Raw genomic sequence first — 15,392 nt, forward strand, 5'->3', positions numbered from 1 at the left:
AGTCCACCACAATCCCATCATGCTGTTCGCGTCGGATGACGTGTCTGAGGAGTCAGATGCTGCTACGCAGGCAGCAGTTTCGCTAGCGCTCGTGTCTGGATATCACCAAATGTTTGAATTCTGACACGCAGATCTACATTTCACGCATGTAAATACATCTAACGTTACCGAATCCTTAACTAGTCGGTCGAGGCAAAATGGTCGTGTTCCACCGTGTCCGTGTTGTATTTGTGTTGCTGTTTGTGTGCGGGTCTCTGCGAGACGCGCTGAGTTTCTATCTTCCTGGTTTGGCCCCGGTGAGCTTCTGCGAGAAAGAAGAGAGCGACAAAAACAGCGACGTGCCAGACTGCAAGGTAAATGTTCATGTTAATGCGCATAATACACAATTTCATTAAAATATTTGAGTTGTGTCGTGTTTCTCTGCAGTAAGGTATCTATGCTGCGTGCTGCTAGCTTGAAATGCTATTGCTGGGTGTCAGTTGTGGAAACGCTGTCGTCTTGATAAAGATTACGGCTAAACCTGCTTCTATTGTCGCTTTCAAAAACTTTGTATTTTCTATAAAACTGACTTTCGCATGTCTGGGAACCTGCAAGTGTAACATGTTCTGTTCATTCACATGTCCCTCTCAAACTGGACATTGACTGTAAAGAAATAACTTATTTTCCTTAGAAATAAAATAACGTATTCATTTGCTAAACCGGTTTTGCTCCCAAACTGCGTCTGTTATACCGAACACTAAAGGAGACGTTAGGAATAATATCAGGGACTGACAGCTTCAGTCCTTATTCAGTTTTCATTGTATTATTACCGAGATAAAGCAGCGTGAGCGCACGATTAATAATTAAAAGTACCTTTTATATGCATGGTTATTAATAAAAGTGGTTCACGAATGAATTTGATAAATCACATTGACAAGTTCTAAATTGTCACGACGTCATATATTTTTTTTTTTAATTGTGCAGTGTATTCATATGTGTAATATGATCAGTATATCTCTGTACGCGAGGGGAATAGCTGGTAATTGATGACATGTAAACTGGTTCAACAGGTGTGACATGTTTTCCCTTTTATTTACATATTCTCATGTGGGGCTGGACCATTATACTCCGTTAACAAGCATGCATATGCAAATATATGTTGAGCAATATACTTGATTGCTTGAAACTGTGCCAAATTTCATACTATCATCATCCTCAAGTGAGTTTCTGAAACATTTGAACTGTTTCCACATATCTAATCCTATACATTATATAATAATAATTTACTGTAGTAGCCATGACGTTTTTGTTGGGAACTATGGTTTACATTGTAGTAGGTTTTCCAAGCCCTTTGTTGTAATTATTTATAAAGTTTTTTTTTAAAGATACCCTCACATGAATAATTATAAACTTAAAAGAGTGACCTTTTTTACACACAGAAAGGATTACGGTTAACATAACAACTTGCTATAACCTTTGATGCTTCTCTTTTTGACAGTCAACAATTGAGCTGTTTGTGAACAGGCTGGATTCTGTGGAGTCTGTTTTGCCCTATGAATACACAGCGTGAGTATAAAGTATACTATATGTTATAGTACTTATTCACTATTGATTTTTATTGGTAACTATTATTAGTTATTTTTTATAAAAAATTTGTTATATGCCTTTGTCAGTTTTATTAGTTTATTATTTCTTTTAAAAAAATCTATTTGGGTTTATTTTTATTGCAGTTTTAGTCATTTTAGTAGTTTGACTTATTTTATTTAAATTAGTGACCGAAGCAAAGTTTCTCATTTGTTTTTACATTTTTATATTTCGTATTATTTTTATTTTTTTCATATACATATATATACATACATATACGTATATATATATATATATATATATATATATATATATACATATATATATATATATATATATATATATATATATATATACATACATATACATATGTATGTATAGTATAAATATTTAAGTTTGTTTGGGCTTCATTTAAATGACTAAAAACCACTTTTAATTGTTTTGACTGTAATGGACAATGCTGAAGAAACTGCCCTTTTAACATGGTTTTGCTCAAGATATGCTATGCTTTTACATGGTTAATCAGTTTTGCTTTAGTTACTCTTTGAGTGAAAACCTGAGGAGAATGAAATGTAGCGAGGGTGTCGCAGATACACCAGAGGGACGCTGGAGAGGGAGGGGAGGAAAGTTTGAATGTAGAGACTTGTGCTCAGACGGTCTACACACTGAGGAGGGAGTGCTGTTATGTGAACACAGAGGCCTTTCAGTCACACCACCCGCTGTATAATCGAATGGAGGCAGGAATGGCATAGTCTTCCTCACAATACATTCAATATGACATAAGCTTTGCATTATTAATCTGCCTTGCACTTACTGTGTGCTCAAGCTCCCAAGGGTGTTGTATCTCAATTAACATGAGACACAGATGGCAGTTTTCTTTAAAAAAAAATGCATCCAAAACAACAAATGTAAAAATGTTTTGCTCAAGGAAACTAGGCAGAAGTCTTCTTGTCTGGTATTTAATAAAACCATAATCTCTTGGGCTACCTGCAAGTGTAATCAATTAGATAAATATATTGTGTGTTTATAAGGAATAATGTACTGGTGGTTAGCCATTAAAAACAAAATCAATCCTCTTTGCGCCGCCTTCCGTTGTTTTGTACTTCAGAGCTTGTTTTAATTGGGGACTCTTGAGCTTTCAGCCATTTATCAAAGGTTTTCTGCCCATCATATATATAGTACATTTAAAGAGAGAGTTCTCACCCTCATGTTATTCCAAACCTGTATACATTTCTTTCTTCTGGAGAGCACAAAATAATATATAAAAAAAAATGTGACCCAGGACCACAAAAAAATGAGAAATTGAGATTTATACATCATCTGAAAGAAAAAAAACACACACAAGAAATTGCAATTTATTTGTAATCTAAATGCTGAATAATTAAGCGCTCTATCAATGTATGGTTTGTTAGGGCAATATTTGGTTGAGATACAACTATTTGAAAATCTAGAATCCAAGGGTAAAAAAAATAAAATAAGACCGTTGATCAATCTATCAGTGTTGTAATGTAAATGGATGGGAATCACGGCTAAAACATGCAATAAAACATACACAAACAAAACTTAGTTAAACCCTGCGGTTCTTGATGATACATTGATGTGTAAAGACACAAAACGATCGGTCTGTGCAAGAAACCCGGGAAGTCACATGTAGGGGAAAATAAATAAATCAGTGCCGATGGTTTTGCATCTGTTCCCTCAGTTTAACAAATCGTGTCAACGGATTAATGAACCATACTCACGAATTTCCAAACCGTGCACTCAGTTTTTGGAAACAGTGCCATTGGTTTTTTAAATGAACATGTATTAGTAACTGCACTTATTAATGCAAAACAATAGTCTATTTATCATATATATGTTTGTCATATCCCTCTGAAATAATACTGCACATCGTAATTTATAATCAAAGCATTTGTACACGTCCGATTAGGTTTAGGGATCCTAAAAACCCTCTGTTTTAGATAATGAGAATATTGTTCACTCAATTTAAGCATTTATCATGTCAATCATGTCACCTGATAAATGATTTAAACAAGAAACCCGTATTTGAAGTGCTGTTTTTATTTAAGAGCTGAGCCTTTTGATTATTGTTTTGTTTCTGATTACATCTTGATCATTTTTATTCTGTCAGGTTTGATTTTTGTGCCGATGAGTCCGAGAAGCGTCCATCTGAGAACTTGGGTCAGGTGCTGTTTGGAGAAAGAATCGAGTCATCCCCGTACAAGGTATATCACACAATGTGCTTGTAGCTCAGAGCTCGGCACTAGCAATGCCAAGACCATGGGATTTGTGCTTTGGGATTGCATTAACTGATAAAGTGAGTGTAACATAATAAATCATGTAAACACTCATTATACTATAGGGGTTAATATAATTTGTGTACAGCGGAAAAACAAATGTTGCGATTGTCTTACAAGGACAAGTCATGAAAGCTTGCAACAGCCCAATTCTTTGGGTGTTCTAAGAACAAAGATATGATTATTATTGTGTACACAATGCATGTCAAGACTTCACCAGTGAAGAGGAGTAGTTGGTGAAATGAAGGTGTCCAAAAAACACGGAACTACTTCAATAAGCAAAGCCTCCGTATTCACCTTGGAGTTTCCAAGAATTTCACAAAGCCAACATCCGTGAAAGAGCTGATAAAACTTTAATGACAGAAACAGATGATAAAATGTGGTGTCATGATCATAAAACCTGGAGAGTTGATTCACCAAGATGAACTTCAATCTTGAACACCTGAATATTAATATTAAACGACAGTGGGCGAGGAGAGAAGAGAGAAGAGTGAGAAGCAAATTGCCTCCTCAAAACTCTCTGAAACAGCTGGTAGATATTCTGATAGACATCATTCCTCTGTACTTTCAGAACTGTATGAATCTGTTTTAAGAAGGTTGGAAGCTATATAAAAGGCAAATGGTGCTAATGTCTTTGTCTTTATTGAATTGTTGTTTTTACTATAGCATTTTATTCTGTAATCTGCGTTTGTTTTTTCTTCTAGTTTTCCTTTAAGAAGGATTTGGAATGCCAGAGTGTCTGTCCTAAATCGTACAACACCGAGAAAGCAGAGGATAAGGCCAAGCTGGAATTCCTCAAGAAGGGAATGCTCCTCAATTACCAACATCACTGGTGAGGCAGTCGCTCAGTTGCTCTCTGTGCTGAAACACAGCACTATAACAAAGCATAGCTCCTCATCACTTACTTGACTCTCTCAGGATTGTCGATAATATGCCGGTGACCTGGTGTTATGATGTGGAGGACAATCAGAAGTTCTGTAATCCAGGCTTCCCCATTGGTTGCTATGTCACAGATACGGGACGGGCCAAAGATGCCTGTGTGGTCAATGTGAGTATCACTTACCTTGCTTTTCATAGGACATGTGATTGTTCGGTTTAATGCAAATTGTTCACACATTGGTTTCATTTTCATGTAGGCTGACTTCAATGACAAAGACACCTTCTACATCTTCAACCATGTGGACATCACCATTTTCTACCACGTGGTGGAGAACGAGGCTGCTGGTGCCAGACTGGTTGCAGCTAAATTAGAGCCCAAAAGGTATTTGAGGATGTTCTAACCAATAATAAGTCACCAGAGAAGGGTGCAATTTAGCCAATCAAGATCCAACAAAAAGCAACAATGGATTTAAATATTTAATTGTCAAATTAAACATAAAGATAGGAGATTGGATTTAATATGTACATATGGAATGTGTTGTCTCTTTTTAAAGCTATAAGCACAACAGCTTGGAGAAACCAGACTGCACAGGACCTCCCATGAGTCTGGGCAATAAGTTCAGTGGAGAAATCAAGATTTCCTACACTTACTCCGTCAAGTTTGTGGTCAGTGATTAAGATACTTCCATTTCAGCTTTAAAGGGTTTGTTTAAAATGAATATTCTGTCATCATTTACAGGCGCACATGACTTTCGTTTATTTTTGGAACAGAACAATCTCTTATCATTTCTGTGAAACCATCTTTTTAATCAATTGAAAGTCTAGCCAATCAACATTTTCAAGCTTCATAAAGTACATAAAGACGTAAAAGTAATCCATGAAGATCAAGCCATTTAAAAAAAAATATGTTTTGTGATGAGAGACTCAGATTTAATGTTATTCAGGTGTTATTCGTCAGCTTCAGTCAGCTGAGTGTTGGTTCTGTTTAGATAGAGCTGCACAAGGAATCATATTTTAATCGTTATCACAACATCTGCTTCTCTTGATTTACCAAGCTCAATGTCTGCCAATATTTACACTGCTTTTTTTTTTTTTTTTTTCTTGAAAACGTTTCATTTTCATGTTTAAAACATATATATTCATTTATGTACTGAAGCTCAACAAAAGACAATTTGGAACGTGAGGATAGAATTTACATTTTTGGGTGAATTTACATTTTTGTAGTAGTTAATATACACAAAAACTTAAATCATTTGCATCTCTCTTTCTTTTCATTCAAATGGAGAGGTGTTGTTCTGTGTTTTTCCACAAGGAGGTGTACTGGTATCATATCACTTGGGGTTCCCAGCAGGGGATCTTCCAATTATTGTCTAATAAATATAACTCGGTTTTGTGAAATATGTAAAAAAAACTTCAACCAAAGCAGCAGTTCAGCTAAACGTGCCATTGTTCATCTCATACTAGATGGATGAAAAAAAAAGATCATTACATTTGAAATTGTCATTTGAAAGGCTTTGCCGTCTAATCTTCATAACAGACTGTTATTGTTAAATTCGCTTTATATGCATGTTGTTATAGACCAGGCCTACAATGCATGAAGCTATTTGATCAAATATGTAAGTGTCTGTGCTCTGTCCCTCTGTCAACCAAGGGGTTCTTTTATTCTGTAAGAGATTGTAGACCCCTGCTGTAAAGGGATTTGTTGTATCAGTATTTCTGCAGAGCTCTTGTTTTTTGTGGATAACTGCTGTTTTGGTGTTTGCAGGAGGACAAAACGATTCGCTGGGCCTCTAGATGGGACTATATTCTTGAGTCTATGCCGCACACCAACATTCAGTGGTTTAGGTGAGATCACATATTACACACATATGGCCTTTCCCACATAGCACACTCAAAGTGGACATGCATTCTCATAAACTTACCCTATGCGTTTGCGAAGCACCATACATGCATCCTTTGCAAAGCCCACCTTGGTTTGGGCTTTACAGCAAACTAAAGTATGACCCATGTGAAATAAATCTTGTCCACAAATTATATAAAATCTATATATTCAATGAATGGATACTATAGCTTCCAACAACTCTATATTGTCTACAGAACAACCTCAGACGGGTTCAAAATCGCTTGACTAGTGCAAATGCAAGTAAAAAATGGAGTTGGCATGTAAATGAAACTGTGATATGCAGGACATGACCCGGTGTGTTCGGTGTCATTCTAAAACACAACATGCCAACCATCTTATCAAATTTGTAATGAGGACCATTTCTAAATCTGTTGCAAACGAAGGAGAAGCTTCAAGACCTCCCATTTGTTTCCTGCCAAATACAACAATAAAAGACGGTTTATGTTCACTAATTTCAGTAATATTCATGTTGTTTTTAAAAATACATTTATTGTTGTTATTATTATTATTAAATACTAATTTTCAAAAAAAAAAAATCTATTCATACAGTACTAGTAGTGTGAAAGTAAATAGTATTATTGCTGTAGTAATTTTTCTATATTTTAATTATTAAAATTGAAGTATAAATAAACACTGAATAATAATAATAGTTGTTGTTATTAAATACTTATTTTTAAATTACAGTTCAATAGTATATTACAGTTAATATAGTAATATATTGCTCTATTGGTAAATTTAATTTAAATAAAACGAAAGTCTTATTTATAATAATAATAATATTATTATTGGTGATGATGCTGATTAACAATCACAAAAGTTAGATTGCAGGGACTGAGATTGTAATTTGGCCCAGGGTCCATATCCTAATAAACCCATGATGTATTTCAGCAAATATGTCCTAATGTTTAGCTAATATGTTCTGTTTTCTGCCACCAGTATCATGAACTCTTTGGTCATCGTTCTCTTCCTCTCTGGGATGGTTGCTATGATTATGCTCCGAACGCTCCATAAAGACATCGCCAGATACAACCAGATGGACTCTGTGGTGAGTTCAGCTCAACTGTCACATGTCACTGTCTGATATATGTGGTCAGTCTCTCTTATGACCTTATATTGTGTGTGCGTGTGTGTGTTTGGTACAGCCAAGTTTGGTCTGCCACATGATAGACCATTTTTATGTTTGCATGTGTGTATAAATGTATATAAGTGTTTGGTTTGTAGCTCATGAGTGTAATGTGTAGAATGTGTGTTAATGTACTGTTTGCCAGCAATGAGGGTCACACTGATGAGGACACATCACACATCTGTCTTCACCCTTGAAACGAGTCATCCTAATCACAAACTTGGCTTTCAGATCTCTTTATGTATTGTATATTTGGGGTTAGAGGTCAGACAGGCTCAGGCGTAATGCACACATCTGTTGCTTTTACGTGTTCTCTCTTTCCTGTGTTTCACCGTGGCCCCTCCCCCTCCCCTCACACATCATACTCATTAAGGACGGACCGAGAGTGACACAGTGTATCATTGGTCTGAGCAGCAGCCGGCGTCTTTCCTTTGATCTCTGTTAGCTGTAATTGGGCTGTAGTCCCAGACCCACGCCTGAACGGGGTTCCGTTAGCTCCTGCTATTGTTAAAGCCTCGCTTTTCCTCTCCATCTTTTCCAGGAGGATGCCCAGGAGGAATTTGGCTGGAAGCTTGTTCACGGAGACGTCTTCAGGCCGCCCAGGAAAGGCATGCTGCTGTCTGTGTTCCTGGGGTCTGGGACTCAGATCTTCATCATGACGTTTGTTACACTCTGTAAGTGTGTAGGCAGCTGAGCAATATAGCAAAACGGGAAACTTCAAGCCCTGATTGATAGATGAAGACCAGTACCAGATCAAAACAGCTATTCATAACATAATAGTTTTCTTAGTTTTGCTTTAGAAATGTGTCTTTAGCATAAAGACATATGTGAAATAATTGTAAACTACAATGAAAAAATTTGGGGTTCAACAAATACTCCTGAGAAATTAAATGTATAATGGTTTTCACAAGAATATAAAGCAGTACAAGTGTTTTCGACATTGGTGATAGAAAGGAAAGTTTCTTGAGCAGCAAATCAGCATATTAGAACGTTTCTGAAAGATCATGTGACACTGAAGACGCGTAATGATGCTTAAAATGTATCTTTGTATCTCATACGGACACAGATATTCGTTTTTTTTACTTATAATATTTCACAGTGTTAGTGTTTTTAAGTAATTAGATGTAACCTTGTTAAATAAAAGAAACTTTTCAACAACATTAAAAAATCTTACCAACCCCAAGTAGTGAAAAATAGGCATATACATATTAAAAAAAGCATAAGCAGGCATAAAAAAACTATTTATAAATATAGCAGTGTATAATGACAAATGTCAATTAAAATTCAAGAAATCCTTATAAAATGCAGTTTGACAGATATAGGATTCTGTTGAGTTTTAGATTCTGAACTCATGTAACCCTGACCTTGACGACATGTTTTCTCCCTGTAGTTTTCGCCTGCTTGGGTTTCCTGTCACCTGCTAATCGTGGGGCTCTGATGACGTGTGCAGTGGTGCTGTGGGTGCTCCTGGGTACTCCAGCTGGTTATGTGGCTGCCCGCTACTACAAATGTAAGTTCACAGCAGAGGATTGACCTTTGATCTTTTATCCTCCCTTCATTAGGGCTGTCTGCAGTTCGTTAGATTTAATTAGTGTCAGAGGAGCCCTTTACACGAACAGACAGGCTACACACCCCTGCTGCTTTTTTGCTTTAGTTGTGTTCTACAGCTCGTGCACAATACAATGAGAGCTTACTTTTCTATTTACTATGATATCAGTTGTAGATCCATCTGCTGAGCTCGGTTTTAAACCATTTCGAATGACAGAAGTGTAATTGTCCCCTTTGATCTTCTCTCAGTTTTTCCATTCTGATGAGAAACTGAATCATAATGGACATTTATGAGTTTACTTTCAATCGTTACAACATCGTTACTTTTTTGTTTTTTTTTTTTTTTTTTTTTTTGTCATCGTCCATCAACCACCAGTCTGGATGTACAGGATTGTGATAGATCCTAGGCAGTATCTCAGTGCCTCATGGCTTCTATGCTTCTCAATGCTTTCCTTACAATAGTGCAAACTATATAATAGTATCAACAGGACCTTTTGCAATGAAGGAGGAAATTGTGACTGTTCTTTTTTGACAAAAAAAGATGAATGTGACAGTTTTTAAGTGTTAGAATCTAGAGGTGGTAACTGAAAGAGTGCTAATAAGTTTAATGAATTCCAGCAACTGCTTTGAACTCAGTAATAAAAAACAAAACACAGTAAAAATAGAACTTTTTAAAAAATCTCTCACTGTAGAGTCTGATTCTGATATATTGATGTATTACAAATTGAAATGTGAGGTGAACTGCTCTCTCTCTCTCTCTCATTCCAGCGTTCGGTGGGGAGAAGTGGAAGACCAATGTTCTGTTGACAGCATTTCTCTGTCCGGGGTGAGTAAATGAAGAAATACATCATTTGAATTGAAGTTTCAGTACATTAAGGAGTTAAATGTAACCGTTAATGGACCATTTTGCACTTTGAAATATTGTGCATTGACATGTACCTTAGATAGCTTGTTGTGAATAATACATTTACATGCTTTTTCAGGGTGGTCTTTGCTGATTTTTTCGTAATGAATCTGATTTTGTGGGGCGAGGGTTCATCAGCTGCCATGCCCTTTGGCACTCTGGTGGCCATCCTGGCTCTGTGGTTCTGTATCTCAGTGCCCCTCACCTTTATCGGAGCATACTTCGGTTTTAAGAAGAGTGTAAGCTTGCTTTACTTCCAATTTGTTTTGCAAAAGCCGAAATTTTTAACTTCTGGTGTAAAAAAAAAAATCCAATAATCCTTGTTCCTTTTTTTTTTTTTTTTTTTTTTTTTTTAATGTGTGTGTAATTTTGGTTCAATTTCAGGGCATTGAACATCCTGTGCGGACCAATCAAATCCCCAGACAGATTCCAGAGCAGTCATTCTACACCAAACCTCTTCCTGGCATCGTCATGGGTGGAATCCTGCCATTCGGCTGCATCTTCATCCAGCTGTTCTTCATCCTCAACAGCATTTGGTTAGTGCTGATGATTAACGGTCCCTATGATTACAAAAGCAAATGAAATCAAGCGTCTTTAAAAACACTTGCGGTATTATTGAAATATTGTGTAAACCATTGATATTGCAGGTCTCATCAGATGTACTATATGTTTGGCTTCCTCTTCCTGGTCTTCATCATCCTGCTCATCACCTGCTCTGAGGCCACCATCCTCCTCTGCTATTTCCACCTGTGTGCTGAGGTAGGAGTACACACAGCAAGATCCATATTACATATGCAGACGTGTGACAGTATGCATATTTTTGAGTATCGTGTCTTTTTGTTTTTTTCATCTGTTTTGTGTTTTGCTGTCTCTCAGGACTATCACTGGCAGTGGCGCTCCTTCCTCACCAGCGGATTCACAGCTGTTTATTTCCTGGTCTATGCCATCCATTACTTCTTCTCTAAACTGCAGATTAGTGGACTCGCCAGCACCATTCTTTACTTCGGCTACACCATGATCATGGCACTCATCTTCTTCCTCTTCACAGGTCTGTATGTATGTATGTATGTATGTAGAGTTAAGGTGCAGACACTAGTGAAACTGCAGCGACATGTTGTGGGGTGTCAGAAGCAGAAGTCTCTTTCAGACCAAGCAGATTTTTGTTGCTCAGCGCTGCCAATTCATGTGACGAATGTGAAAATGAGTGAAAATCCCAATCACACAAATTGCTTTGTGGATTTTGGCACAAACTTTTTTGTAAACTGGTCATAGAATTTTGTTGCTCAGCTTTCATGGAAAATTAAACAGCACTTTCAACAGACAAAACTTCACAGTAGTTTGAGAGATTTATACTACTAGATCGTGAAATGCCATTGCCATATTAGAAAATGACAAATCTTCTGGTACAAGATCATTCACTTCTAAGGCTACGTCCACACGAAGCCAGAGCTTTCCCTATCCAATCTTGTTTCCCCCTTATCTCAAGAAATATCTGCGTCCACACGAAACTGGCAAAAAAACTATGTAGTGTACATGCCAGACCAGTTTGTGGTGCAGTAATTCTGCCACAGATGCACTAATAACAGAGAAGAAGACTTGAACTATGCACATAAACCTAGAACCTATGTTAATGACAAAAACATAGAACAATACATCTGTTAATGTTAGTTAATACAAAGACAATCGTTCAGTGTTTGTTCATGTTTTTGTTGCTGTTAAGTGACGTAGCGGTCTGACTAGGGGCAAGACGTGGGCTGATGATGCAAACTGAAATATCAGTTTCACTCTCCCAAAACGCTGGATTCGTGTGGACGGAATGGCTATACGATAAAAAATGTTTGCGTATGCAGCGAAACGTGTCTCCGTGTTGACTAAGACGTTTTTTTGTACTTCCATGTATTTCTTTTACCTGTATTTCAGTTGTAATTATGAAAACATTGCTTATTTTCAGAACTTGTTTAACAGAAAGTGGAAGTATCAATACATTTAAATGATTTAACCCGAATTTATTTAACAGTAATGATTCCAGATAGTCAAGTGGGAAGTTTTAGATTCCAAACATATGATGTCTTGTGTGCTGTTTTGACTGCAGAAAACAGTAATGCTTCGGGTAATATTGTGTACTGTTTTAGTAATCTGGATCTCTTGTGTGTTTTTGCCTCCAGGTACTATTGGATTCTTTGCCTGCTTCTGGTTTGTCACCAAGATCTACAGTGTGGTCAAAGTGGATTAAATGAAAGCAATCTCATATGAGAATGAACTCTGAGCGCTGTTTAACTTTATCTGTTGCCACGGCGACTCTGCTTTACACCAACAACTGAAACAACAAATTCCATTTACTTTGCCCTGTGTGTGCATTAGTAGTGCATATTCAACTGTTTGAAGAAATCAACACATCTGCTTCTTTAGTTGGAACAGAATACAGCAAACACGCACATAGGCCACTGCGACGAGTAATAAAGATTTGGAGTTTTCCCTTGTAAATATTACTTGCTTTTTTCTTTTGCTAACTTTTTTCATAAATTACAAAAAGAAAACTAGCTCCAGTTATTGAATCTTCATGGTGTCAGAAGTATGATTTTGTAAATAGCCTTTTTTCCTTGAATGCATCAAAAAAGAAACTAGAGATTAAAAATGAAAATAATTCGTTATTAGTTGATTTAAGAGTGAGGCTGTGTGAAATTTCATTCCATCATGTTGATACTGTAAAATTACTGTTTGCGCATTCTAGTATATAACAAGTGGGGGGAATGTCTATTTAACTTTTTGTTTGGTCTTTTTTTTTTTTTTTCTCTCTCGTTGGCTCTGTTCATGCCTCAACACATTGCGTGCCTCATTATCACAAGAAAATCAAGACTGTTTCATTTGGTTAAGAACGGGTTTGTGAAAATGTGAAGTTCCCCGTTCATAGACGGGGTACTGGAGTGGAAAGGTTTTCTTTGTACATATATATGCACAGCATTTAAACGTGTGTCCAAAAACTACATTTGGTTGGTTGGCTGCTCAGTTTTGATTTTGTCTTCTCTGATTTTGAGGTAACGAGATTACAAGAAAAATGTTAAAAATATTAGAAATAAAACTTCCTCGTCTCCAAAACAGCAGTTCACTTGTTTTAATGTTTGAAGTTATTCTCTGTGTTGATAATTTTTTCCCCTTCAAACAATGCTTTTTGTATCTTGCTCTTCCATAATGTTAAACATTTCTATTGTTAAATGACCAGTAAAAGGGGTAGCAATCTGTACAAGTACAATCTTGAGACCATCAGCACAACATCTTTATCTATTTCACTTCAGAAAAATGTCCACACTTAATAAGAACGTGATATTTCCAGAAATTATTTAGCTTTTTGTAGCATGTTACAATCTTTTCAGTTTCAGTTTTCATTATTTTCCTATTAGAGTCCGACTTTGGAGTCCTAAAGCCAATCCTAAAGTCATAATAGGTGTGAACAGAATTGAAGCGATTCCGCAGTGCGTTCAGGAAAGGAGGACACGAAGAAAATGCGCCCTTTTTTTTTTTTACCAATTATGTCTTGGCTTCATCGGTGAAATAAAATGGAGAAACTATAAATATTGTGTTTAAAATTACATATCTATTTTAATTGTTGCATAATAATGAAATTCATACTTGCAGTCGTCCGGTTGTGATTACCTGAGCTTTGCTGAATCGCGTTTTTCGGTCCAGCACCCCATTACAGTTAGGGCTGTCAAAAAAAAAAAAAGAAAAAAAAAAAAAAATATATATATATATATATATATATATATATATATATATATATATATATATATATATATATATATATATATATATATGTGCCTTTGTTCAAATGTGCTGGAAAAATAAAATAAAAAAAATTAGAATTTTACTTATTTTGTTGACAAAAGCCAACAAATAAAATTAGCAGCACTATGCACTTTTTATTTGCCTGAAAAAAAAAAAAAAAAAATCATGGCCACATTTTACACAAACACACAAGAAAAAAACGTTATCTAGTATCTACTGACATGTACTACATGTTCAAATAAAAGTTTGACCATTTTTAAAAAGAAAATTAAAATATATCAGCCTTTAACTTTTTTATTTATTTATTTTTTTAATAAAAGGATGAATCAGAATGATCCATTTAAATGTATCTGCTCTAGTTCTACATACCTCTGATAACAAAGTCATTTTCCATCGACCGGTTGTATTTTTAAGTTGTTTTAAGTTGTATTTAACTATGCATGCATACATGACGCTGTTTTGTTTGTAGTTGTTTAAGCGAATTAATTAATTATAATTGGTTTATAGACATTTTCCACAGTCATGTTTTCGTATGTTTTGAATAAACGTGCATCATTAATATTTTGCTCGATGCGCCCTCTTGTGGCCTCAGGAGAGAAGCCAAAAGCTTTTCTTTACACCAATTGAAATATGCATTTTATATAAAAATGCGTTAGAATGACAAGTAGGTGTCACTTTGTTCAATATGAAGATTTGTTAAGAGTCGAGAACAAGGCACTAATTTGCCATGTACATAGGCCTACAGATTATTTTTTTTATTTGTGTGTGTGTGTGTGTGTGTGTGTGTGTTTGTGTGTGTGTGTGATTAATCATTGCACTGCAAAATGTGTTAATGCTGTGTGTGTGTGTGTGTGTGTGTGTGTGTGTGTGTGTCTTTTTTGTTTATCTCTTCCAGATGGCTGTTTAGTCAATCTTTTGTTGTGCTCCTTTCTTTTGGAGGAGACCAGAGTTTTATGGCTTCTCGTAATGGGTCTGGCCTATATTCCACACCTGACAAAATGGTAACAACAAGCTTTGAGAGAAAGACGTATCCTACAGGAAAGGCAAGTCAGACAGTACTTTGAAATTTCTCTAGTCACAGATTGCTGGCTAAATTCTTCCTGTCATCTTCGCTCACTTACACTGCAGAAATTAACATTGCTCACTTTCATACTATTATTAACACAAATGAAGACTTTGATAAATAAAAGCCGTTTCCTGGCATCACGCAGTGTTTAGCTATGTTGAGTCAAACACAGCTAAGGTTTACAGAGAACTTCACTGATACAACTCTCTCTCTCTCAAGAACATGATATGCAGTTAGCTTTTTCATTTTATTTTATTTTTTTATTGGTTTTTATGTATTTTTCTGAGCAAAACAGTTCATTTCTTTTTCTTTGTTTTCCGTGTTGA

The 15,392-nt window shown here is 36.0% G+C and overlaps 1 protein-coding gene across 1 annotated transcript; it reads left to right on the forward strand.

Annotated features, from left to right (window-relative positions):
- Window positions 1–32: 32 nt before the first annotated feature.
- On the forward strand, window positions 33–13,313 carry tm9sf2 (transmembrane 9 superfamily member 2). Its single transcript, XM_052544945.1, has 17 exons — window positions 33–353; window positions 1,478–1,545; window positions 3,695–3,788; window positions 4,565–4,692; window positions 4,779–4,908; window positions 4,997–5,121; window positions 5,294–5,405; window positions 6,505–6,584; window positions 7,579–7,687; window positions 8,307–8,439; window positions 9,156–9,275; window positions 10,082–10,139; window positions 10,297–10,456; window positions 10,602–10,753; window positions 10,865–10,976; window positions 11,094–11,265; window positions 12,383–13,313. Exons 1-17 carry the CDS (start codon window positions 198–200, stop codon window positions 12,448–12,450), a joined length of 1,977 nt encoding a protein of 658 aa, XP_052400905.1. The 5' UTR covers window positions 33–197; the 3' UTR covers window positions 12,451–13,313.
- Window positions 13,314–15,392: the final 2,079 nt, after the last annotated feature.

This window comes from Carassius gibelio, chromosome B1, assembly GCF_023724105.1.
Source record: "Carassius gibelio isolate Cgi1373 ecotype wild population from Czech Republic chromosome B1, carGib1.2-hapl.c, whole genome shotgun sequence".
NCBI classification, from domain to species: domain Eukaryota; kingdom Metazoa; phylum Chordata; class Actinopteri; order Cypriniformes; family Cyprinidae; genus Carassius; species Carassius gibelio.